Source organism: Rousettus aegyptiacus, unplaced genomic scaffold (assembly GCF_014176215.1).
Source record: "Rousettus aegyptiacus isolate mRouAeg1 unplaced genomic scaffold, mRouAeg1.p scaffold_m13_p_4, whole genome shotgun sequence".
Taxonomy (NCBI): domain Eukaryota; kingdom Metazoa; phylum Chordata; class Mammalia; order Chiroptera; family Pteropodidae; genus Rousettus; species Rousettus aegyptiacus.
This window is the reverse complement of record NW_023416307.1, coordinates 131,903,424-131,930,653: the sequence shown is the minus strand read 5'-3', so window position 1 is coordinate 131,930,653 and position 27,230 is coordinate 131,903,424. Positions and strand designations below refer to the sequence as shown.

The window sequence follows — 27,230 nt, the reverse complement described above, 5'->3', positions numbered from 1 at the left end:
TGATAGAACCCATTACAAACATTTGCCTTTTCCCAGGGGTATGGGAAAGCAAAATCTACCAACCTTCAAGTATAAAGTTGCCTAGGCCCCAAGAAAGAAAAGATTAAGAGAAAGGATGACAGTAGCCGAAAGGGGTACCTCCAGACCAGGATCAGAGTTGTCATAAACACAAGTCATGTCACCCTTACTTTTTCCTTGGTTATGCCTTCTATGGTGAGCTCTAGATTCCCCCCACACACATACCTTGGTTCTCCATTTCCTTCTGCAAAGCACAGGAAAAAGAAAACACTTGTAAGCCATTTATAATCTTAACCTATTTCTGCTTTTGGTTGGTTGGATTTATCAACTTTTTTGGGGGGAGGTGACTAAATGTGTTATACACAAGTCACATTTTTAAGAAGAAATGTTCAAAACCTATTAATTTTTATTTTCTATTTTTCAGGGAATTCCTGGAGTTGACAATAACATAGAAGGACCCAAGGGTTTGAAAGGAGAACGCGGAAGACAAGTAATTATGGGGACATTTGGAAGTTGGGCATTTGAAATTAAACTTGTAATGATGTGACAACTGAGAGGCTCAAGTTCTTAGTGGTAATAATATGAAGTACATATAAAGTATTTGGAATCAGAGTGGATTCCATACAAAGAAAATATTTTTAGGAAAAGCCATATACTGATAGAACTAGAAAAAGAGCTGTTGGCCTTCCCAGGATCCAGAGGACACGTACCCTGAAAAGACATTATTTGTAGTACAAGGGGAAAAAAAAGAAAAAAAAAAAAAACAAGATCTGGTAGATCTATACAACCCACAGTCACAAGGCAAGTCTCCTGGGATTAAGCTCATAAAATTCCACAAGTCAGAATCTGATCATCTTGTTTTTCAGAATTTAAAAAAAATGTATTATCTGGAAAATGTATGTCTCCGGATTTTCTTGATAAAGAGATTCTCTTGGTGACTCTGCCTGGGGAAGAGGTCTGATTTGGTGGAAAGAACCTTTCTCTGGGGAAAGACCTAGGTCCTGTTTCATGCTTTGTCCCTTACCATCTCTGTGGCCTTAGGCTAGTTTCTGTAAATCTTGATTCTCTTATCTGCAAAATAGGACAAATAGCCTATTTTTTAAGGCCATAGTGGGAATTCAATGACTGACCCTGCCACATCATAAACCTTCAGGAAATGTTCCTTGCCCTTTTTATTAAGTTGTAAACGTAAGTCTCATTATAGACTCATACTTATTCCCTCCTTTTTTATCCTGAGCAGACGCGTGGGTATTGTGAGATTTTATTTACATTAGGGTGTTAAACTACACAGGCTAGCCAAAGAAAGCAAGAAGTCCAAAGATAGGAATCCAAATCAGTTGTAGCTATTTCAATTTTCCACTCTGTGGCAACACAGTGGGTATAGTTAGATTTAAATACTCTAACTTCAACCCCAGACGCAAGATAGAAAGTGGGGATGAACATATCATTAGCATTTTATCCTGTAGTTCCTTATTACCCACATAGATGTGTGATTTATGGCTAGTGGAAATAATGCTGAATTCAAAGGGAGAATAACTCTCTAGCTGCTCTGTACTCATCCACCTTCCCTGGAACAAACAAGTTGATGTTGAAGAAGTGTGTCAATGTTGTGTAATCACTGTCACATCTGTTCGTTTATTTGACAGGGTAGAAGAGGCTGGCCAGGCCCCCCTGGAACACCAGGCTCCGGAAGAATGACAGTAAGCTCTTCTAGACAAGGAGACCCACTGCTCTGGTAGCCTATATAGTAATGGAAATGGCAGATTGTGGGGAGTGAGTGGGATGCCTCTGCTGGGGCTTAGTGCTTTGGGGAAACTGACCTGGGATGTCTGTCAGAAGAGAGCTGGCAGAAGACTTGAGAAAACCCCTGAAATGAAGCTGAGACTGAAAGGTGCTGGCTGCAGGGGAAATTACCAAGCAGGAAAAAGAGCTGGGCTAAGAGAACAAAAAAAGCCAACTAGAGAAAGAGTGGTCAGAGTCTGGCCTACTCACTAGGCTGAGGTTGCCAGTGATGTCATTTTAAATCCCAAACTCCATTCCTCTACCAAATTCTGTGACTGTGTACTTAGTAAAGTGAGTCCTGGTATAAGTTCTTTCTCCATTTTTTATTTCATATTTTTTCTGCCCTGCAAAGGAGAGGAGGGTATTCCAAGAAACAAAAATTTTTTTTTTTGATGGAGCATAATAGCTGGTTCTATGAATTTCTGCTCAACAAATACAATGGATAATAAATACAATATATTAAGCTAGTTATTATTTGTAGTCAATTTAAAAACTTAAATTTTATTGAAATATAATCGACATATAATGTATTAATTCTAGGTGTTCATCGTAATGCTTGGATATGTGTATGTGTTGCAAAATCACCACAATAAGTCTAGTTAACATCTATCACCATACGGTTACAATTTTTTTTCTTGTGATCAAAACTTTCAAGATTTACTCTCTTAGCAACTTTCAAATATACAATAAAGTATTATTAACTGTAGTCACCATGCTGTACATTACATCCCATGATTTACTTGTTTTATAACTGGAAGTTTGTACCTTGATTCCGCTTACCCATTTCACTTACCCTCTGCCTCCCACTTCTGGCAATATGTTCGGGGAGAGGGAGAGAGGCACGGTGCAGGAGGAGGAGGAGGAGGAGATGAGGAAGGATGGAAGCAAGAGGAGGAGGCCGAGGGAGGAGAAGGAGGATGAGGAGGAGGAGGAGGAGAGGAGGAGGAGGAGGAGGAGGAGGGAGGAGGAGGAGGCGGACGGAGAAGAGGAGGCGGAGAAGGAAGAAGGAGAAGAAGAGAAGAAGAAGCAAAGAAGAAAGAGAAGAAGGAAGAGAGAGAAGAGAAGAAGAAGAAAGAAGAAGAAGAGAAAGAAGGAAGAAGCGGCGATGAAGAAGAGAGAGAGGAGGAGAAGAAGAAGAGGAAGAGGACGAGGACGGAAGAAGAAGGAAGAAGGAAGAAGGAAGACGGAAGCGGAGGAGGATGAAGGAGGAGGAGAGGAGGAGTAGGAGGGGAGTGAGGGGGAGGCGGGAGGCTTGCTGGTAGGTGGATCGTCGGATGTCTTCTTAATGTTTCGGGATGTATGATGATCGGCTGCGTATGGAGTCTTCTTTCTTCTTCTTTTTCTTTCTTTTTATTCTTTTCCTTCTCTTCTTCTTCTTCTTTCCTTCTTCTTCTTCTTCTTCTTCTTCTTCTTCTTCTTCTTCTTCTTCTTTTTTTTCCCCAGGATTCTACATGTAAGTGAAATCATATGGGAATTGCCTTTCTCTGCCTGATTTCACTTAGCATAATGCCCTCAAGTTCCATCTATGTTGTTGCAAAGGGCAAGATTTATCTTCTTATGGCTGATTAATATTCTATTGTGTATATATACCACATTTTTTAATCCATCCATCAGTACACACTAGGGTTGCTTCCATATCTTGGCTGTTGCTGCAATAAACACGTCAGTGCATATATTTGGTTCAGTTAGTGTTTTTGTTTTCTTTTGATAAATACCCAGAAGTGGAATTGCTGGATAATATAACAGTTCTATGTTAAGGCATATATATATATATATATATATATATATATATATATATATATACATATACATACATACATATATATATATATATTCCTTATATATATGTGTATATATATATATCTCTGAGAGTGAAATTAGGTCACTTGCTTATGGTATATTTTGGCATTATTTATGTTTTGTTAATTTTTCAATGAGTACTTTAAAAAAATCTGTTCTTGACTTCTTGGAAGACCACAGAGATCATAAATGAAAATCTTATCTGATAAGAAGAGAAAACTTTAATAAAACATACTTAAACGACTGCATTGGGTTCTAACTTAGACCTTCCTCTTCTCATTGTGCGACATTTTCTTTCTATTATTTAGTTATCTAACCTTCTCTAACTTTCTCTACCTCCCCACCTCAAAAATATATAATGTTTTAAAATTGAGCACAAATAAAAACTAGTTTAATATATTTCATTTATTATGCATTGTATTTTTCAAGCAGAAGTTCATAGAACCAGCTGTTATACTCCATCCAGAAAAAAATATTTTTATATCTTGGAACACACTCCTTTGCAAGGAAAGAAAATGAAAATAAAAAACAGATTATGTTTAAGCTGTGCAGAATTTAATTTCTGGGAAAGTGCTTTACTACTGCTGTTTTTAATGCATCTAAAGATAAATAACATTTGCTATTCATTTCACCTTCTAAAAGGGTGTAGCCAGCTTACATACCCTGGGAAAATATTTTGAACTTAAAGAATATCATCCAAGAAATCCTGGCATGGAAGATATATTTTTATTCTTTTATAGAGGCTACAGTCTCTCTAGAGACCAATGCAGCAACACCATATATTATTTAAACCACATAATTCCTCTGATATATGGCCTCGTCTTGGACTATAGATTCAGTAATGTCATTCAGGAGTAAAAGTAGGAATTCCAGCTAAAGACTGCAAAATCAAGGTGGTTTTTATACTATTCCCCTTTTGTGCAACTCACCAGAAACAACAAAAGACATTTAAAATAGATTAACAAAGAATGACCACAACTTAAAGCTGCACATGACAAATATTTGCCAAATATTTTAAAATCTGGATCCTAATGAGGGAGGCTTTGGAGAGCTGATACATGCCACCTCGGACCTCAAGCTAGGGATCAGATTTTTCTAAAAGTAGCTACCATAGTCTTAAAAAAAACTGGGGAACAAATGCCAGGGGCACTAGATTTTGAGACGATCAGAGAATACACCAATAGAAATACAGTTTAGCAGAGGAAGCAGAAATAATGAGAAACTGAAGAACATTTCATTTTTAATATCTACAACTTAGCAGTCTAGGCCATGGAGGCTGCAAAGACAGATGAACTAGCAGTGACTATTACAACACAGAGAAACTATGATTTGAGGGACTTTGGGTGTGTTCCACAAGTCTCTTAAATGCCAGAATTTGAAGGGAGAGGTAGCCATAGGTCAAATAAATAATTCATGATGAGAAAATGTTTGAGACAACGTATCTATATCAGAGCTACTGATCCAAGTGCAGCTACATCCCATTTCAGTTATTCAGTAAATAGAGGACCCTATTAAAGGGGATTAATAATTGTCATTGTTAACCAGATAATTATTAATCAAGACTTATGCATAGAAAATGCAAGACAAGAGGAAAATTATATAAGCACAGGGCAGATAAACCCTCTTTGGAAGAGGAACTACTTAAGGAAAGGTAAAACAACTCCGACAAATAGTTCTCTGAAGTCTCAAAAAAATTAAGACAACATGATTGCTATAAAAAGTATAAAGAACTGACAAGACAATAGAAAGTGAAGAAGGAAAGCTGGTAGTGCTTGGAGAGCAATGGGAATAGGAAAAAAGTAGAGAATGTAATATATATTAGAAACAACAAAAAAATTAGAATAAATATGACTGAAAAATGTGGTCATATATATTGTATCAAGCCACAAAAGCAATAATATGGACAATAATATTGACAATGGAGAGTCAACAAATGTACAACTTGTATTATTAAAGTAAACCAAATGTAATGTAAAAAAATTCAGAAATGTAATAAAATAACTTTGAAGCAAAAGCTCAAATGTCCAAATAGAAAAGTCATACTCTGATTTAGAAAAAATTGGTGCAAATATATCTAAACTGAGCCATATCCTAGTGAAGCTACAAAACTTATTATATAAAGAAAGAATCATGAGAATTTCTAAGCAGAAAATATAGACAACTCACTCTGTCTTCAGCTTTCTTTATAACACTCAGGGACAAAAGGGAGCAGTAGAATGGCTAGAAAGTTCTGAGGAAAGTAGGATGATCCAAGATGATACCCACCCAAGTTGCCCTTTAAGCATATAAGTAGTCGACATGATTAAGCCTTCAAAAACTCAGACAATATAGCTCTGTGATCCTTTCTTTAAAAATTTATGATAATAAATTTGAATCCCTTTAAGTATAGAAATAAGACTAAACTATAGAAATTGTAATTACAGAACAAAATGTAAATGTTATATACATTGGCCAATCTAAAAACCATATGAGATAAAGGAAAATTGGAAAAGGTGTGGGGGAAGTGCCATGGACTATATGTCCTCATCTTTCATTGAAAAGTCAACGTCTAAACATCATCTTAAGCTAAAGTATGTATTGCAAACATATTCTAACCTATTTTTTTGTGATAATTCTTATTTTAGGACATGGATCTCTTTTTGTCAAGAAATGTTACCAACCGACATTTCCAATTCTTTCAGTTATATTTTTTCTTCTATAGATATAATATTTGAATTTTAAAATAGCACAAATAACATGATCTCTTTAAAATCAACAGTACCACAGTTTAGAGCTCCTTCTGTAAATATGCATAAAAAGATGTCAATAATCATGATTACCAAATGTTAATGATAGTTATTTTTAGATAGAGGATGTGGGATGACTTTAAAATTTTTATTCTGTGTATTTTCTGCATCCAAATATTTAAAAATCAACCTGTATCATTTTTATACAGGTAAAGTCATTATGCTTTTAGAAAGAAGAAAAATCTATACCTCTGACTGAAAAACTTCAAAATGTAGGTAGTCGATGAACATTGAAGACTCCTCAGTGCAACAAGATTCTGCTAAGTGATAAGTGATTGGAGGATGGCCAGTGGTAGGGTATAGCATGCATTGACCAAATCTGACCTTCATTCATTTGGCAAATATTTATTGAAAACCTACAATGTACCAGTGACTCTACTACTAGAGCTACAACAAACTCAAGACATAACCTTTGCTCTCAAGGAACTGAGAATCATGTTATAGAGCATGGTGTCTCAACCTCCTATTACATTTGGCCTGAATAACTCTTTGTCATAGGAAGTTATTTTGTGCAGTGTAAGATATTTAGTGTCATCCCGGGTCTCTACCCACCCACTAAGTGCCAGCAACACCCCTGACTTGTAACAAAAAATGTCTCCAGACATTGCCAAAAGTTCCTAGGGAAGGAAGAAGGTGCTAAACCCCCCTCTTGCAGCTAAGAACCCATGTTGTAGAGGGGGACAGACCTGTAGGGATAATGAGCGCTATACCCAGAGTCTGTAATGGATTGACTGAGTGGTGAGAAGAAAGAAGGAGCAGAGCGAGGAAGCCGCAGTGCTGGGGGTGGCGTGGGGATGGGAATGGGAAGTTAGCTCTTTTGGGCCAAACTTTATGGAGAATTAGAATAGATTCTTGTGCCACGGGTAATGAGAAGCAGTTGTAGCCTCAAACCAAAGCATGATCTTCAGTTTTCTTAAGTCCAGAGGGTTGTTAGTTACGCTTTGCCTTTTTTCATCTCTCTTGGCCGTGCTTTCGAGGCAGCTTGGAGTGCTGAGGGCAGTCATTTACCATTGTGAGTTTGCTGTTAAGATTCAGTATTAATGGGATGTTTTACCATTAAGAATGTCCTCCTTTTTTTTTTTACCTGGGGATTCTGTGTCCCAAATCAGTTCATACTTATTTGAGAAAGTGGGTCCTGTTAAACTACCAGAAAGCCAGGTTATGGGGGACTGAGGAACTGAGTTCTCTTCTGAGTTTTCTTACTTTCGGGTCTTCTTTGGGAAGATTTTCTTTCTTGCTGTACCTATTTACATCCTTTACAGATAAGTAAGCCTTCAAGAAAACAATTAAGACATTTAGGAATTTAATCTTTCCCATCTAAAATATTAGAAAATTTGAGGCAAAAGTGCAAAAATCATCTCCCCTATTTCCTTGTTTCCTTTCTTTCTCTCACACCTACCCAAGGTATCTAAACTCATGACTGTCATTTGGAGTTTAAACCCTAAAATCCATTAATGAAGGTGCTAGGCAATTACTTCTGGAGATGTTTCCATTGTTTGTGTAAATGGTAGGTTATGATCTGTCTCCTCTATTAGCCTTATAAATGTCTTCCTAGGGACAGCAGTCAGGTTTTCCCCACTACAAGATAGACAAGTGCCTCATAAGGAGCAGGAGCTCAATAAATATGTGTTCAGATAACATTTTAATCAAATTCTTTCAAAGTCAAACCTTCGAGAGACAAGAAATATTTATTGATGATGTTTCAAACACTGTGACAGTGGACCAGAGAAAGATTTTTGGATGTGAAGGCCTGTTTCATGTCTTCTATCATACAGGAAGCTCTTCATTTTGCCTAAATATAAGGTCCCATTCTGTTGTTCCTACCACAACTAGGTGTATTCACCCAAAGCCCAGGACTGACCATCTACATTTCCTGCTCCAAGAACCCCGATGATTTCTACTGAATGGAGTACGAACCCCTCAGTCTAATGTTTTCGGCCTACTAGCCATACTACTCTTCTCATACCTTTGACCCAGACTTGCTGCTATCAAATATACTTCCTATTTTCCTTTCTCTGTTTAATCACTTAGGCTGTAGGCTCTGCTTAGAAAGACTGCTTCTTACATCTTCTCTCTATAAAACTCCTACCCATTCTCTTCCTCCTAGAAGAATTTCCTATTTGACTAACTAGAAAATATTACTTTCTTCAAAAGCCATATTTTTCTCTTTCCCCTTTCCTGTGCCATTTGCCATACTCCACCTTGTAAATATTTGTAGTATCTCCTTTCCTCAAACCCAAACAGTGAGGGACCCCTGAGATCAAGGACTATATGAGTGTGAGTGCGAGTGTGTGTGTGTGTGTGTGTGTGTGTGTGTGTGTGTGATCTTTATAATCTTATGGCTCCCATCCAGTGCGCTGTGTGGGTACTAGATCACCGGTAGGTATTTTTCTGAATGAAACTAAAATGAACTGATTCAGAATAGATAAACCCTGTGCTAATGGAGTAGAGTTTCTTTTCCTTTCTTACAGAGAGGATTTAGACTCTCAAAATGTTTCATTAGGATTTTAAAGAAATAGGCCTCCAACCATTTTCCCAGATGCAGTCTGTTTCCTAGATGATAATAAATTTTGACTGAAATATGATTAGCAGAATTTAAAGCCTGCAATGTTGGCCTCTCCCAGAATTTTGACCCGAATATCTGAAATAAATGTTCATCAAGAAGATATTATCTGACACTTGTTGAATTTTGCAAATCCTGGATGTCAGTGTTGCTATGATCTTACTGAGAGATCCTAAGTTAGACAATAAAATGTCTTTGCCTCTTGATTTCCAGATCTATGAAATATTTATCTGGAATATAACAAGACCCTAATCTTACATATGGATTGTTTTGATTGGATATTTTATTAACATACTGAATTGAATAACTTTTAAATGCTTAGGATAATTCATTTTTTGACAGGTATTTGGCTTTTCTTAGGGTGGGGGTAAAATTAGTTTGGCTATCTGTAGCTTCTGAAACTAATCTACAATAAAGTCTATGAAGTCAGTTCTCCCAGTTTTTCTTCTGGCTTCCTGCCTACTGGCCACTCTATTCCTGATTTCTGGCTTACGTGATAATACTGTGGAAAATGAAAAGAAATAAAATTCAAATCAGTTTTGGAGCTTGTATGAACAGCTCTGCTAACAGTTAATGGAGGACAGATTACTGACCACAATCTGTTCTCATAAGTCTCTATAATTTCAGTTGTCTATGATTTTAATTGCCTATTGCTTTAGGAAAGAAGTTCAAAGTTGGCAACATTTTACTTTCATAGTACAGTGAATAATTATGTTTTAAGCAACATGTGGGAACTTTTTTTTTAATGTTAGTGCCTTAAGGTGACCATTAATAATTTAAATTAAATATAAAAAGCATTTTTCCCCTGGAGTTAATGATATATACCTTTTTTCTTTTCTTTTAGGCAACTCATGGCCAAAGGGGACATACAGGCCCACAGGTATAATGATTTTTTTTTCATAACTCCAAGTGATAAATATTCTGTGCCCAATAAAACAAGTAGAATAAAGAAAGACTGGAAAGTCTCTTCCAGACCTACAGTTCTTTTATCTATCTATCTATCTATCTATCTATCTATCTATCTATCTATCTATCTATCTTTTTTTTATGATATTGGTTGTAGAATAAAATGTTAGAAAACTTTTAGGCTATAATTTGAAGAATACAAATCTTAAAATGTAAATTTGGGAAGTTTAACCAAAACCATAAAAATTAATAAGAGACATTACTTGGCCCAATTATTGTTAAATCAAACTTTGTTTGGATATCACATGCAAACTCTAATGACCCAGTGGGTGACTATAGATTTTTGCTCAATTAACTCTGAAACCTTTTAGATAAACCCCTTTTAAACCAAGATAGTGCAGTAAAACACTAATATAAATAGGGTGTTCTGAATGTTTTGTTCAAAAGTAAACTTTACCACCTTTCACAAAGTCCCCTTTGTACATGTTGGTGATACATTATACGTGTTCATAAACCTATAATATTTATGAAAGAACAGTTGTGACCCAGAATTTTTCAAAATTGAGGAAACACATCCTCAGATTAAAAATAAAATGAAGATAAATAATAAATGCATTCTTAATCACATCACGATGAAACTCTAGAATGTTAAAACATCCTAAGCATGACAAGAAAGAAAAGAGTTTTCCCCATGAAAGGAATACCAAATTAGATGGCAGCATACTTCTGTTCAATAAGACTACATTCTATAAAACAAATTAATGTTTTGAAGGTACAGAGGGAAAATAGCTGTTAATCTAGGATTTCACATGTAGCGATTGAGTGAATAAAATAGATATTTTCGGATAGACGAAGACTACAAGTTTACCATCCACAGACATTACCCCATATATATCCACTTCAAGGTTAGGCTTCAACAACAACAACAACAAAAACATGAAATCTAGAAAAATGGCATATTCTAAGTGTTACAGGAAAAGAAGGAATTGAGTGTGTGTGTGCGTGTGTCTGTGTGTGCATGCATATACATACATATTATATAAAGTCTGACAGCAAATACACCAACATATTAGTTGTGGTTATTTTTTTTTTTTTTTGATGAGATTATGGAAGATTTTTACTTCCTTTTTATTTTCCTTTCTTTTTCTTTTTCTTTTTCTTTTTTTTTTTTTTTGTAAAGAGCTGGCCCTGCCATTGTGATTGAAAAAAGTATTATCTTGCACAGAAAGGAGACAAAATTTACAGGAAACAGTATTAACAGGTCAATTCTTTCTCACTACAGGGGATAACAGGCCCCCCAGGCCCAGATGGACTTGAAGGCTCGCTGGGACTCAAAGGACCTCAGGTATGCATTAGAACTAATTATGATGTGAGAACTTAAAGAATCTGAAGCCTTGATAGAATCCTCCCACCCATCCCTCTCTTGCAGAATTATAGTTGTTTAAAGTGTTTTCAAGTAATAAAGTAAGGAAGCAGCACAATGTTGACCAGAATTTCTTCACCTTTATCTAAGTTTTGCCCAGTCAGGAGGTGAAAAAGAGAATGAACATGCCAGGTAGTGGTCCTTGTACAGTAGGTTCAGGCTAGCTAGAGTATTCTAAGGAGACTTTGAGCCAAGGAAAATGTTGAGCCTCAAAACTGGGAATTTTGGTCAATTTAGCACAGTAAGTGTTCAGTGTTACATATCTGGATGCCTGCGATGTAAAAAAATAATAATAATAATAATAATAATTGGCTCTACTCCAGGAAATGATTGTTCCAAAAACAGCTGAAGTCTTCAGGGTGGTCTGTAGTGTGACTACCCTGTGCTTTCTAGCTCACTTTTCCTGGGAGATGCCTCCAGCACTTTTTCCTTTACAAGGAACAAGGCATGGCTGACTCTCACGCTGATCACATGAAGGGAAAGAAAGCCTGTGCCAGAAAGGACAAAATATAGCCTAAAATAATAACAAGAAGAGAAAGGAAGTCCTAGAAAAGGCTGTGATAAAAGAAAGTCGGACTACAGAATGTTAAAACAAACTTTTAGTTTTGAAATCTTGAGAAATAATTTTGCTGTTTGGCAAATGCAGAACCAGCAATGGTTCTGCCAGTTTTCAAAGTTTTACTCCACATAGTAAAAAACAGAACAAAACAAAAAAACACAAATGTAACTATTTTATGTTGGCAGTTTGGTGCATGGAAATTGTGTAAAATATCTTTAGACATCAGAAAAGAAACTTTGTTCACATTTTACCAAGATTTCAGAGCAATAGATGATCTGCCCCTTGGATTTCAATCTCTTTTTAGCTTGATTGCTTCTCTTTGTCTTACTTGCCAGCTGAGGAAAGTTTACTTTTCTTACCTTCAAATGAGAAATATTTGTCACTGGGTTTGTGCGGAAGCATTTCAATATATTGATTGCCTTTATTTTATGCAAAAAAAGCAATACTACTACAACATTCCTTCTTCCATTTTATAGACTGTTACTTTTTTCATGAAATAATTTAAAAGGAGATGCAAATACCAAACACACCATGAAGTTTTCTCTGCATAACATATGAAAGCCACAGTCTATAGGCAATATAATATTCCAGAAGTAGATATATCCAAATTTTATCATACCATATGCCATAACTTATTTATAACCAGTTGTTGGTGTGGTCTTTGAATAGAAAGTCCATTTAAATATTCTAGTTCCAGACAAACAATTAAAGATAATTTTCTTTTTAACATAAGAAGTATATGCATTCAGAGTATAAAGATGCTTAGAATAATTAGAAAGTGATATGGAGAAATTCACCTGCTCGGCAGTTCTTCACTTTGACTGGAAATGTCCCACCACCTAAATGTCAGATAAGAGCCTTGTCTCCCCACACAGAGGGAGAACTCAAGACAGACCAAAAGCGTGAGCGGAGTTCTCTTTCCAATTTCTGTCCATGTTACTGACTTAGCCTTTCCATTTTAATATTCAAGTGTTCTCTTTTAGGGAGAAAGTAATGCTTTAATTCTCTGTACCTAGGGCTCACGAGGAGAGGCTGGCGTGAAAGGAGAAAACGGAGGTCTGGGAAGTAGAGGTCCTCAGGTATGTAATAAGTAAAAGTGACTATATTTGGCTTTGATCTTAGCTTTAACAGGGATGTTCTTATGGTCAATTATTTACTGCCTATGAACTAGCAAAGTATGTTAGGTTTGCCTTCATCGTTTGATATGGCCACATTGTATCCCAACCTCTACCTTGTTGAGCAGGTTGTCCTTCTGTCAGATATAGAGGTAGCGTCTCTCCCTCTTTGCCTCAGCAGCTCAAGCCTCTCAGATATTACTGTGAGGTTAAGGATTCTTTCTCTACGTAAATCGAGTCATGTCGCTCTCCTGATTTCAGTCCTTAGACTCTTCCCATTTACCCAGATACAACCTATTTCAGTAGTCCTCAATCTAGCCACACCTCAGAACCACCTGGGCAGACTGTAAAACACTCCACTACTTGGGACCCTCCCCAGGCCACTGAATCAGAATCTCTGGAGGTGAGGCAAACAATCGGTAACTTTAAATCCTCCTCAGGTGATTCTAATATACACCCAGAGTTGAGAAGGACTGTTCCACATTGGCATTCTCCAACTTCAGAATGCATAAGAATCACCTACGGAACTTGTTTAAATGCGGATTCTATTCCGTATGTCTGGGGTGGCCCTGATATTGTACACTTTCAGTGAGCTCCCAAGGTCCCTAGACAACATTTTAAATAGCAAGGCCCTACATGACATGGCCCTTGCCTACCTGCTATCATAGTATATATTTATTTGTTTAGCTGATTTTTTCTTTTCTAGATTGTAAGCCACACGAGGGCCAGGACTTTGTCTTGCTTATATTATATCCAAGAGCCTAGAACAACAGTGCTCCTATTCAATAAAGCTCAATTCATGTTTGTATAATGAATTATTTAGTAAATGAATGAATGAAACATAATTGGAACTTAAGCTCTTCTCTAACATCAGAATAAAGGGAATCTATTACTTTGTGTTCATTAGTTAAACTAGGCAGTGGTCCAGCACTTAAGTGGATGTGTTCATCAAAATATTTAAGAAGATATTTGCATAAACATATCTCATGGCATAGTATTTTAAAGCATATTAATTACCGCTCATGAGGATATTCCCATTTTTGATGAATATGCTCCTTCGAAAAGCATGAAAATTATAACATTTCATGATAGAACTAAATTGATGAAAAGTAACTATTTTGCATTCACATCCTTGAATCATTAAAAGCTTGCTGGCACCACAAATTGATATTTTTAAAAAAAAAAAAACAGTAAATACCAAGGGAAACATATCAAATAATTATCTCATATGTTTATGTAAAGTATTGCGATATAGGTGTGTTGAAATTCAAAGAGCTTGGTAATTTCCTTGTTCTAGAATCCAAAATTGTATCCAAATGGCTGTTGCTTCAGTAAGTTATTCCATTTACCCTGTAGTGTACTTCTGAGTGAGTCTCTTTTAATCTTGCCTTGGCAAGGTTGGTCATAGTCATAAATCATTCAACTTCTTGATATTGCCAGAGGTGGTCAAAAGGCACTTCTCCCTAATCTAGCTCTTCCATTTTTCTGGCTGGAAAGCACAGTTTTCTTTCTTCATTTGCTTTTCTTTAAATACTCTTGTCAGCAGAGTGAAAGTGTTGTTTCAAAGATGTATAGAATTTTCTATGTTCAGGACATGAGATCTCAAAACCACTTTTTCCAAAAAAAAAAAAAAAAAAAAAAAAAAAAACCCACACAGGGACAAACAGAATTAGATATACGAGAGAGTGTTAATTGTTATTGGCTCTAGATTCACTGACACAGGCTTTGTCTTCTTTTACACAAGGGCCAGGCATTTGGGTAGAATCACGAGTGTTTTCTAATTGCAGGCTGGAAAGTTGTTCCTAGGATATACATTTAGAAAAAGGGATGTGATTTCTGTTGACAATGTTCTGAAGGCTTATTAATTTATGCGGTGTTGGGACATTCTGCATAAATCAAACACGTGCTAATCTAGCCAAGTATATGGCTATGATGTAAGAGAAATACAGTCCATGGCACAATGAAAAAGAAGAAAGAACTTTGAAAGTAGTGACATATTTTGTACTTTCCTTTTGTTCCTTTGTTTGGTTTACCTTAAGGACCTACAGTAAAGTAAGCAAGGCCTAGAAAATGAATGGAAAATCAAACACAAAATACGAATTCCAATTAGAGTTGGGATTATTCTTTAACTACTTAGAGTGTCTACTGAAAAAATCACTAGTACCATATGAAATATCAAGGAAGGTGGAAATTATTCAGTATAAATTTAGGATACAAAGTAGAATTTAATCTTTACAAAGCATAGCATAGTCATAGTGGTCGAGGGCATAGCATCTGGAACCAGGCTGCCTGGGTTTGATTGTCAGCTTTGTACCTTCCTAGCCACGTGGTCTTGGGTAATTTATTTAACCTCTCTGTCCCTTAATTTTCTCTGCTATAAAATGAGAACAGTAATATTAACTACCTCATCTGATTGTTGTGAAAATTAAATGCTTTAATATATGTAGGTACTTAGAATAGTACCTGCAGTTTGTAAGTACTGTATAAAAGTTTATTACTGTATTGTATCAATGTTGCCTAATTTAATAGGGGCATTTTATGCCCAAAGCATGCTTGCTACCAATCTAAGGAGAGCCAGAATAATAATAATGTAAGAGTATATAATCTATACTGCAATCATTGGGTTTTATCATTCTGCAAAATCTAGGTTAGATGATGCATCAATCATTCCTTTTACTCACTTGACAATCATTTGGTGAGTGCTTCCTGTGTGTCAGGCCCTGTAGTAGGATAAAAGGATAAAGCAGACGCAGATCTTAGCCTAAAGTGCTTCCAGTCTCATAAAGGAGAGTCATGCAGGCAGATAATTGTGATATGCTATGTTAAATGTTAAATTTGAATTATAACCCAAGGTAAAGTGGTGGGACAAAGGACGAAGTTAAAGGAGAAGAGAGGCTTAGGTTTTGCAGGGTAAGGAGGTATTTTCCAGGTGATGTAAAAAGAGATATCAAGGTGAGTTTGGGGAACCATAGGTGGTTCACTCTGGATGAAGTGTAGGATGGATTAGCACTGTCAAAATTAACATGTCCCCAGGTGCCTTGAGGTTTGTTCTTGCATTAGCCCACCACTTGGCTGTCCTCTTGGGTTTTTTTTCCCTCAGACTTCATTCATGCCTGACTCCTACAAAAGCTGAGCATTAAATCTCCTTTGGTTGTATCATCCTAGCCTGATATTTCCTGGTTGTGAGTGTAGGCAAGGTTTAACTGCCATGAATATAACAAGTGACAGGTTTTTTTTTTTTTTGAGGTGAGAAGAACCTGCACTTCTTCCCCTGCCCTGATGTATCTCATCCCAAATTGAGGTGTCCTTGGCAATGCCCTAGCCATTAATCCCAAACTCTTCATGCAATCCCTTCTGAAAAGATGTTATCTAAGGACAATTTTTAAAAAATCATTCAAATTCTTAACATCTCCTTTCTATCCTTACTTAATACTAATTCAGTTAGTATTAAGTGGGGGAAGCACAGAAAGTGAGGTGCTAAGCAAGACTTTCAAGTTATCCCTATTATCAAGGACCATTAAAATCTCTTTATCTTTCTGTGACGTACACAAAGTTTCATATAGAAAATCAGTTATTAACAAATTAGACACATCATTTTATCCATCTTTGGGACCATTCCTGGATTGGTGGATGAATTGATGAGTTCTAGGTACTGTGCTAGGTTCCAAAAATATGTCAACAGAATGCGTCTCTGCAGTCAAGGAGTGTACAGACTAGTATCTAGTGGATGAGAGAGAGAAAGAAATGAACAGTCACATTCAGAGTAGAGGAATTTGGGACAATTGTGAAACCCAGCACAAACAGGAGGTTCAGGAATTCTTCTTGGAACAGTGATGCCAAAAGCAAGATTTTTAGGAGACATAGAGTATACCCCTCCCTATATGGAAAAATCCTAAGCTAAGGAGCAACTTGCAAAAGTGTGGAGATGTAGGACAACAAGTATTTGGTGACTGCAGATGGTTTAATGAGCATGAATGCAGAATGATTGAAATAGTCACTAATGACTACACAAGAATGAGAGATTTTACATATTAATAAAGCATTTCAACTTTATTCTGAAACTATTCAAAACTTAAGACAAAATGATGGCACTCAGCCTGACATTTTAAATCAAAAGGAGAAAGGAATGGAGAATGAATTAGAGAGAAGCCAAGCTATAGCCAGGGAAGCCAGAAATGCGGACATAATGCAAGAAGGGTCTGAAGGTAGGTGCTGGCGATGGAAATGGAAGAGAGATGGATATAGAGAGGAAGTAGAATCGGTAGGATGTGGAGCTGATTGGGTTTGAGAGATGAGCTAGAAGGAGGGGTCTCGGATGATTCTTGGGTTTCTGGCTCGGGTTTCAGGGGAAGTAAAGAGTGGCACCATTCCTTAATGAAAAAAATATAAGACTAAGCATGACTTATGGTAAATATGGTTGTCTTCAGGAATCAGTTCCTATGGTGTAGCCACTCAGCATTTTAATACATGTGTCTGGTGTTCAGATGAATATTTTGGACTGGAAAGCCATATTTCTAGGAGCCATTTTGTAGAAGTGGTATGTGATTCTATGGGGCTGTCACCCAGCAAGAGGGGATGAAGTGAGAAAATAAGGTCAGAGGATGGAACTTTGAGGCACATGGAGATTTAAGAGGCAAATAGAAGAAGGAACATCTTCCAAGTGTACTGAGAAGACACCAAAGAGGGACCAGGAAGACCATGGCAACCTGGTGTTACAGAAGTTAGTGGAAAAGTTTCAAAGAATATGATCGAGTTCAAATAAGGTAAGAACAGAAAAAAAAGGTTAATTGGATTGAACATGAAGGTCACAGGAGTTTGCTCCATGCAGTGGTGGAAGTGAAAGAAGGAAAAGGGTTGAGAGTAAAGACATTGAGATTCTTCTTTTAAGACAAAGAAGGGAGGGGGGAAAGATGGAAGGCCGTAGGAAGATCATTATTATCTTCTTTAGTAACCAATTCATTGTTCAGCAATATTTTCTATAAGGAAATTTTTTATGTCCAACTGATTACATTTAAAAATTTTTAAAGATGAAATAATTAATGTTCTAATTTTCTTCTTCCAAACAAAATTAACTTGGTAAGCATTATGCTTATTACACAGATTTGGTTTGTTTATTTTTAAGTAATTGTAACCATGCTTAAAAATAATTGTGAAAATCATTTCAATTCACTAGTATTCGGATTATTTACAAGTATCTGTAACTGCTTAACCAAAAGAGATTTTGCAAACCCAAGGGAAAATTTTGATCCCAAGTGTCAATAACATAAGAAGGTAGTTAGACTGTCTCTGAATTGGGATTTTAAAACGTTCAGCTCTAAAGCTATTCCAATAAAACATGATTTTTAGAATGTTGGAGAGATGTCTATTATATCAAATAGATTTTCTGTATAGATGTGTGGTATGTTTATCCATCTGTTTAAGTTTTATTATATTCTTCAATAATATCTTAAAGCTCTCTTTATGTAGGTCTTATTGTTAGGAAAGAGAAAACTATTTCAGAATATTGTACTACCTGAAAATATCTTAATGCTAATTACTTTTAGTAAAGTTTCTTAATCTTTCTATTGTACAAGTAGTGTTATTTGCAAATAAAGATGTTTACCTTACACACACACACACACACACACACACACACACACACACACACCATGCTTTTTACCAAAGCAAAGAAGTAAGAAGAATATAGTTCGATGCAAATGTCATTTGGAATGCCCACTTTAAATAACATTTTAGCAACATCTGCTCTGACCGCAAAACAGTGAGAACCTAAAATCTCTTTGGAAGAGAAGGCTCACAAGGAAGCACAATCATTTAGACAACATCTGACATGAATTACTTTATTAATTTTCCTTTATTTACTAGTATTTATTTGACAGCTGTGATACTTTTTTCCCAAAACAGGAATCAAAAAAGCCATAAGTCCTCTCTCATCTGTGTTTCATTTTCCTCTTAGAAGAGACACAAAAGGTTTAAAGGAAAGTTGCTTTGTGTTCTTCTATATTTGCAATCCTTGTTTCATTTCAGGGGCCTCCGGGACCAGGAGGAGAGGCAGGGATCCAAGGCCATTTGGGAAGCCAAGGAAATAAAGTAGGTCACATTCTTTATACCAACCAAAGTTGAGATTTTTCTCCTCAAGGGAAATGTCCAGTTGTATTAGCCAGAACCCTTTCGACACAAAAGAGAACATATCCAATTGCCCCTCTAGGCTGACTTGATTCTTAGAGAGCCAGCAACGTTTAGGATATGGGCGTGGACCAGGATGAAGTCAAGAATTCCAGCTCAGTGTAATCTCACCAGCAGCTACACCCGCTCTGAGCTGAGGGTATATCAGGGAAGGGGGTCTGTTTTGGGGTATGCCTTCCTTTCTTGCTCCCTTCCTCTCTCTGTTTTTTTTTTTAATCTCTCCTTCTTCTGTTACAAAGACAAAGGCACTGGACTCACACTCAGCTATGTTGGAAGGTCAGCTCTAGGAGAGCAGAGATCTTTGTTTTGCTCGCTGGTGCTTCCCTAGAGCTTAGGACAGTACCTGGCACATATTAAGTACTTAGTAAATATTCTTTTAATGAAAGAGTTTCTGGGTTGTATAATGAGTAATATATGGAATCAACCCCACAGAATTTAGAATATTTTCAGAACAATAATCTATGACATAAAGTAGGAATAAGGGGCTGAAATGGAGGTTTAAATGTAGTATTAATAGAAGTATGTCTAGGCTGGGAAAAGAGGTATCATAGAGGATACAGATTTTGAGTGGACATTGGAAGATAAGAAAGACTTTAGCAAGCAGTGAGGGGGCATGGGAAATTTCAGGGGGAAGAAATAGAGTGAAGGGGAGCACAGGGTTGGAAAATCCTGGGAACAAGTAGTTGGGGGATGAAAACTGATCCTGCCTGGTGGTCACATAAAGAACAGAAAGTCGGGGTGACTGACTTTATTAGGTAGCCAGTACAGTGCCGTTTTTAATTTTTGAATGGCGTATGTGAACACAGCCAGACTTTGGAAGATTTTAGATAGGCAACTCGGTGTAGAAATATTTTGAAGGCTGAGAGACTGGATGCTAGGAGATTGGTTAGTATGCTCTCAGTCTGCAAAACAAGGAGTGACTGGATGGCTTAACAGCGTGAGGGTAGCAGGGGCACATGATGATTCTGTAAGACTCTTCCAGTAGGGAACTGAGGCAGAGGGAAGAGGGCTATATCACCCAGGGGCTTCCGGAGTGAGTGGCAAAACCATCACAGAAGTAGGAAAGTCATGAGGGACGGTGGGTGTAAAAGTGAAGAAACTCGCGTGGTTTAGGGAAATAGAGGAAAGTGTTTAGGGCTGGTTGGAGATGCAGGTTTCAGAGTCATTTAGATTTTTAACCCATTTCCTGTTTAGAAAAAGAAAAAGTGCAACCTACTGCCAGTGACAATTTAATTTTACATAAACATGCTCTTTGGGGCTGAAGCAAATCTGACAAATTTTCAATGTGAAAATATAAAAACTGTTCTTGAAGTTATTTCAAAACAGAACCTGTCTCTAATCCTAATGTAACAGAAATGTATATGATCAGTATTTAGTAATTTTTGTGTGTGTGGTATGTGTCAAAGCATAGAACAACGTACAGGGGAACATCTGGGATTTGACATTTTCAGCAATCGAGAATTACTATGCTTTGCAAATGGAAATATCGCTACTAAAAACAGAAAGCTATAAATAGAATGATGTTACACGTTTCCAAAGACTATCAATATACTAGAGTGATGCAAAAATAATAGATGTTTCATGGCAAACTTTTGGGGAGGGGTAAGGTTAGGACTGTAATCTGAGAATTATCTCAGGTTTAACACCTCAGCCTTAAGTGTCACAGGCTAGTAGTATTCTAGAAGCAAATGGGAAAGGGGTTAAAAAGAATCATGGGGTGTCTGTTTGTGAGAAGGGTGAGAGGAGACAGAAAGTGAGTTATTAGAAGGAGAAACAGAAGAGCACACTTGACGCTGAGAAGAAGCATTCGAGAAGGAGAGGTCAAGAATATCAGCTGGTGTAGAACAGGTAAGGAAGGGAGGAGTAGAGAAGCCATCACACCTGGTGGCTGAGATGCTCCAAAGAATAGTTTCAAAATGTATCTACTGAGACAAGGAGAAAGAAAGGGAGACAGTCTGCAAAGGACTAAGCATTGTGTTGAGGAGGAGGAAATGGATACAGGGCTTTAAATTAATCTTTGGAGAAATTGGCTCAGGAGGGGAGGACAGGGACATTAACCACTACTGGCAAAGTCTGGAGCAGACTGGAACAAAGTATTTGTTTGTCTTCAGTGATAAGGAGGGACCATAGTGTGTTTATGAGCAGAGAAGAGAAAACCAGAGAGAAAGAAGGAGATTCAAGACGTAAAAAAGAGTAGATGATTAATGGGGAAGTTTCTCGACACAGGCTGAGACTGAGGGCATAAGATGAGGGGCTAGCTTTGCCATGGAGAACTGCTAGGAAGGGCTGTAATGATGGAGGCCAGCAAACGTTACGATGACAGTTGATTGCAGGGTGAAATGAGATACATGGATGACAAGGAAAATCGGCTCAAAAAGAAGTAGCAATAATGGTCTGGAAAGGAAAGATTAGAACAGAGACAGTGCTGCCTTCTTGTCTGGGCAAAGGCTGCAGGGGAGGTGGTGCCACTGGTAAGAACCAAGTTTGTCTTACAGTGAGGAGGATGTGTGTTCGTGTGCAGACGTCATGGGTGTAGAGAGAAGGTTTGCATGTGAAATGAAGACACTCCATAGTGTGTGATAGAAGGGACCAAAAGATGAGTAGACAGGGTTGGAGGGACCCTAGAGCTGCATCCGTAAGTGAGAGTATGGAAGGAGATAGATATGCGCACAGTAGTTGTGTCAAAGAAGATTATTATTAAAGGACTTTTAAAGGGGAAGTGGCAAGAATTTGGGGGTAAGTGCCCTCAAAGCAACCCCAAACCCTTGAGCAGTCTTAAGATGGACCAAACCCTCCAGACACATTACTAACCAGGTTGAGCCCCAAAACACTACTACTATCCTACTCCAATCAGCTCAAGTTCCTGGGGAGGCAAAAAACTCAGCAATTAATCCTGAACAGCCCGGTTGTATGAATAACAAAGAGTGTGACCCTGGACAAACCATATGGCTTCCTTACCTTAAAACAGATGTTCTCAGATATCAGCGTGCATGAGAATCAACTAAGAGGCTTTAAATAAGCTTTTTTTTTAAAAAAAAAAATAATAATAAAAGGCATATTCTTGGGCTCCACTACCAGAGACTGATACCAGTAGTGTCCAGAAATTTCCTTTTGTATGTGGACCTCGGGTAATTATGAGGCAGGTGGTACCCAGAGCACACTTTTGAGAGAAATAAAGCCATCAGGGCAGACGATCTTTTTCCCTTCCAAGGAACCCTCTTCTGTTTCACTCCCAGAGTTCAGGGCTGGGGGCATTTGTCCATTTGCACTTCTCTCACTTACTGTCTTGCCTTTCTATCCTTAAAAATGTATTAACCACTCCCACTCCTTGATGTGGGCTAGGCTCACCTCTACACTGTTTCTTCCAAAGAGAGCATATGGATAGGGCAGGAGGGATATCTAGATAGTAGCCTAACTCCACCACCACCACCACCAACTCAGCCAGATGATCAGTTAGCATCCATAGCGAAAACCATGTTGATAGCATATACTTTTGATCCGTGATGAAAATGGCTCTTTACCTCTGTGGTCTTCATCTCCAAAACCCGTAAAACCCAACCTAGTCATGAGAAAAATATCAAAGAGACCCCAACTGGAGGACATTCTACAACATGTCTGACTAGTAGTACTCCTCAAAATTGTCAAGGTCATCAAAAACAAGAAAAATTTGATAAAACTGTCACACAGTCTAGAGGAGTGTAAGGAGACATGACATGTGAGATCCTGGAATAGAAGAAGGATAGTAGGTAATAAATAAGGAAATCTGAATAAAGTATGGGCTTTAGTTAATAATAATGAATCAATATTCATATATTGTGAGTAGCGTGCCCTACTTATGTAACTAATGTAATGGTAACAATAAGGGATCGAGATGTGGAGCATATAGAAACTGTACTGTCTTCACAATGTTTCTCTATACTAAAATCAAAAACTTTGAAAGTTTTTATTTTAAGGAATTAACCTTCTTTTGTAACCCTATGTCAACTTTCCCAAGTAGCTGGACTTTCCTCAACATAGTATTGAAATTGATTTAAGACCCGCAATAGATCTTCTCGTAGTCAGAAGTCAGAAACTATTGCCAAGAATGCTATGCTACCTTGGTCTTGATTGACACTTCAGATCTTAAAACTAGTCTATTGTTTTTTGTAGCAGCCAGATGACTTGCATGAATCATCCTGGAAAACAGTGTTGTTACTTTTCTTAAAGAGTACCAAGCTTCCTCTTTGACTTATGGTAAAACATTTCCAAGGGCGTGGTTCATGGCACCGAGTTGCTCAGATGACAACTTGCGCTAAACAATGCATCAGACTTGCTGAAGTTTCATTTAGCCAGCGACAGCAGTTATTCTTGTATTGCTTGCACAACTCTTAGTCATGGGCATGAGGCTATTGGCATGGTGTGATACACATGGATACACTTAAAAGGTGTCTTAGTGTCAACATTTCTGATTTCCTTTATAAAAACAATCTAATAAGGACACATTTCATTGTTCTATTTAACAGGGAGAACCTGGAGATGTGGGAGAAAAAGGAGCTATTGGCCTTCCTGGGCCTCGAGGCTTGCCGGTTTGTGTTTTATCACTACTTTTTATCTGGCCCTTGGAATCTTTTAGTTCAATGATTGTCAGGTGTGGTTTTCTGGAGAGCGTTCTAGCCTCTAGCGTTCGCAATCTAGCCTTATAGCTTTCTAGGAATTGAGATATTATCCTCATCTTGGATTAGTTCCTTGGCTAGCTTTTCCAAGGTGATAACTTCCCAGGTACCAAATATCATGGCCAGGGTGCTCTTGAAGCCAAATGATAAAATGGACAAAACTTGTCTTTAGCATCCTTATAACCCTTCTTCCATTATTTCTTCCCATCATTCATCAGAAATCCAACCCAGCCTTCCCCCAGAGCTCAGGGCTTCTCACTAAGGCCTTCTACAAAGGTCCATCAGCATTTAAGAGGTCTTATTTTTATCTAGCAAACTGAAATGGCATAGAGATAAGGTATTAAAATATAAATGTTATCTGCAAGAGAGAACATCACTACTACCTTTTCAAGATGACTCTATGCCTGACGTTTTCTCATTTTCTCTTCAAAATAACACCACGAGTAAGTATAATTATTATTCTCACTTTATAGGTGAAAGAAGTGAGACTAAGGGACAGTGCGTTGTCTGTGTGTGTTACTGAGAGTTACCTTGAGGGTCACTATCAGCAAATGTCACTGACCTGCCCAGAGGGAGACTCCTGCTTCCTAATTTCTCCTAATAAAACCAAAAAGCTCGTTGTCTTGTTCTCCTGTAGTCCGGGATATGTGTAATTAATTGCTCTGTCTACAGGGTGGTGATGGCAATCCAGGTTATGGGAACATTGGAAGTAAAGGAGCAAAGGTAAGACTTGTCAACTGCAAGCTAGACATTTCCATTTATTTTTTGTTGCTTGGTTTTTGTTTGTTGCAGTTAAGAGAAAAAGAAGGCAATGAACAAGGCAGTTTTGGACATTTATAGAGAGATTTTGATGATTTGTTGCTGGTATCCTGTGGGCAATGCGGTAGAATAAAAAACAACTTTGTGTTTAAGGTACAGGCAATTGAAACTCAAAAATCAGTTTTCTGGGCTTTGCAGAGATGTACAGCCAGGGCGTGGCTTGTTTCAGCCTGAATGGCGCACTGAAACCTAGCAGCTCTGTATTCGAGTATACTTAGGGAGACATTCAAAATACGTCCTCCCCTTATCATGTTTACTTTAGCCATTCACGAGACGTTTTATAGGACCTTTCTAAGAATGTCCTTTATGCAAAATGTTTCAGACCTAGGACAAGAATTAATGAACTGTAAAAGAAAAAGTTCAACAAATAGAGACATACCAAGTTCATGTTGAAAAGTCCGAAACATTATGAAAGATTAGTATACTTCCAAGTGAAATACTGATGATGCAAGGAGATGTCTGGATGAATAAACAACCCCCCTCAAAAAAAGCTAGTTTCTTCGAAAAAAGAACTATTGAATGAGAGTTTTTGACTGAAATGTTCTTTACAATAGAGAATAATGGAAAACAACCTTAATATCTCATAGAAAGGGGAAATATTAAGTAGCCTATGTAGCACTGGAGTATTAGGCACTCTTTAAAACAAATGTATATAAAGTTAATAATTATGTAAAAAAATTATGTGACGATGTCAAGTAAAAAAAATCAGAATATAATCAGATAAAACCCCTACTTATTCCGATTGTGCTAAAGTACATTTTTAAAAAGCTAAAAGAAAATATGACAAAGTATATAAGCTCATTCTGGGCAATGAGATTTGAGTGACTTTTGTTCTTTCTGTTCTTTTGTATTTTATATATGTTTGAGGAGATATTTTAATAATCAGAAAATTATTTTAAATAAAATATATATATTTTTTTATCAAATGGGGATTATCATACCTCTTCAACTAAAGTCTGTGGCCCAAGTGAGGTAAGCAAAGGACTGTTAAATGAATGATCAAGTTTAGACTCCCACATTTCTCCATTGAGATCTGTTTTGAGAAGACTGTTTCAGAGACGCGTGGCCAAATAACCAGTTTTCCTGTGATATGCCTACAGTAGAAGGAGCGCTAATTTGTCATTCCACTTATGTTCAGTTGCCACGATATTTGAGTGAACTGATATATAGTTTAACTTAGAAATTGAAGTTAGTTTCTCAAACAGTACTATATAGTTTTGTTTTTTAACTGTTTTAATCCTTCCTTGGTTCAGAGGCACTGAAACTAAGTAAGGCAGCAGATAAAATTAAAGTCAATATGAACCTACCTTGGTGATACATTTAGTAATTTTCTCTACTGTTAATTATAGGGACAAGAAGGATTTCCTGGAGAAAGTGGACCTAAGGTATTGTATGCTCTATACTAACTAGAGATCAATCGGAAATATTTCTGGGGTTTTGAAATGTACCATGGGACAATGGAAGGACAGTTAGTTATAAATGAATAAAAAGAAAGCTTTATGGGGGAAAGAAGGAAAGACAAAAGCAGGCTTTTAAAATTTTGGGTTTTTATTTCTAGTTGTTTAATTCATAGGTAAAGGAAGAAATCAGCCTTATTTTTTTTTCCTCACATGTACTCCTTCCCCTCTATCATATGTATTTTCTTCTTTGCTCAAAGGAAAGTGAAATGTAAAGAAAACTAAAATTACCCCATCTCTCTTGGCTCAATTTTCTCAATGTGTTTATAAATTACCTTTGAATAGTAAGTTAGCCATGCTGTCCTCCACCTTAAGGCTTTCACTTTTGCTGGAAGCATTGAGAAAATGTCAGGTGCTGGGATAAGATCAGGGGACAAGACAGATGACATAGTTCATTTCTCCAAAGAGGTTGTGTTCTGACTGGAGAGAGAAACAATGAGGATGTAACATGGTGTGCAGAGAGCTGTAAGGATGAGGAGAGGGGAGCACCTGAAAGAAGACTATTAAAGATAAAAACGTGTATGAACATGTCCTCATGTTGTAATCAATTTGAAAACACATTGAGATCTCTCTCTGTTTTTTTTTCTGTTTATTCTCTTTGATTTTAATAACCATTTTAATCTTATTTTTCTGAACTTATTTAGGGTGAGATTGGAGACCCTGGTGGTCCAGGAGAAACTGGACCCAAGGGAGCCAGAGGCCAGATGGTAAGCTTCTTAGATTCCAATGCCTTAAACCTTGGTTACTTTGGGAAGTCATTTTTCATGTTTTTCTAATCATTTGAGTTGCCATTTGTTCCCAAAGTCTTTTAAAATGTGTATATTTTTAGGGTGAACTTGGGGAAGGGAAAGGGACATATTGGTCATCCTTCAGTGCCAGCAAGAAAGCAACGAACCGGTTACTTTTAGTGAACGAGTTCACTTGTTCTGGCTGCCAAGGTACCATTTTTCACACTGGAAATAAGCCTGGTTTTGAGGACTCCTTGTGGTCCAAAAGAGTTTTGTGCTGCCAAAAAACAGTCAGTTTAATCCAGTCTCCCTGGCAGATTTAGTGCAACCTAATGTCCACTGGCATCTTGTCCACACTACAGAGGTTTTGTTAAACTACTTTAATGAGGTGTGTACCTGGAAAGGCCCTCTCTTTATTGAGCTCAAGAGGGTATCTCTT

General features: G+C 37.3%; 1 protein-coding gene across 3 annotated transcripts in view; it reads left to right on the top strand.

The window, feature by feature from the left end:
• Window positions 1-27,230, top strand: part of COL6A6 (collagen type VI alpha 6 chain) — a 142,129-nt gene that overhangs the window by 60,059 nt on the left and 54,840 nt on the right. For all 3 annotated transcript variants that reach the window (XM_016140264.2, XM_016140262.2, XM_016140263.2), the window contains 10 exons: window positions 443-508; window positions 1,665-1,718; window positions 9,794-9,829; window positions 11,138-11,200; window positions 12,854-12,916; window positions 18,977-19,039; window positions 23,638-23,700; window positions 24,460-24,510; window positions 25,956-25,991; window positions 26,708-26,770. In XM_016140264.2, the coding sequence (XP_015995750.2) occupies window positions 443-508; window positions 1,665-1,718; window positions 9,794-9,829; window positions 11,138-11,200; window positions 12,854-12,916; window positions 18,977-19,039; window positions 23,638-23,700; window positions 24,460-24,510; window positions 25,956-25,991; window positions 26,708-26,770 (558 nt within the window). The remainder of the gene's footprint in view (window positions 1-442; window positions 509-1,664; window positions 1,719-9,793; window positions 9,830-11,137; window positions 11,201-12,853; window positions 12,917-18,976; window positions 19,040-23,637; window positions 23,701-24,459; window positions 24,511-25,955; window positions 25,992-26,707; window positions 26,771-27,230) is intronic.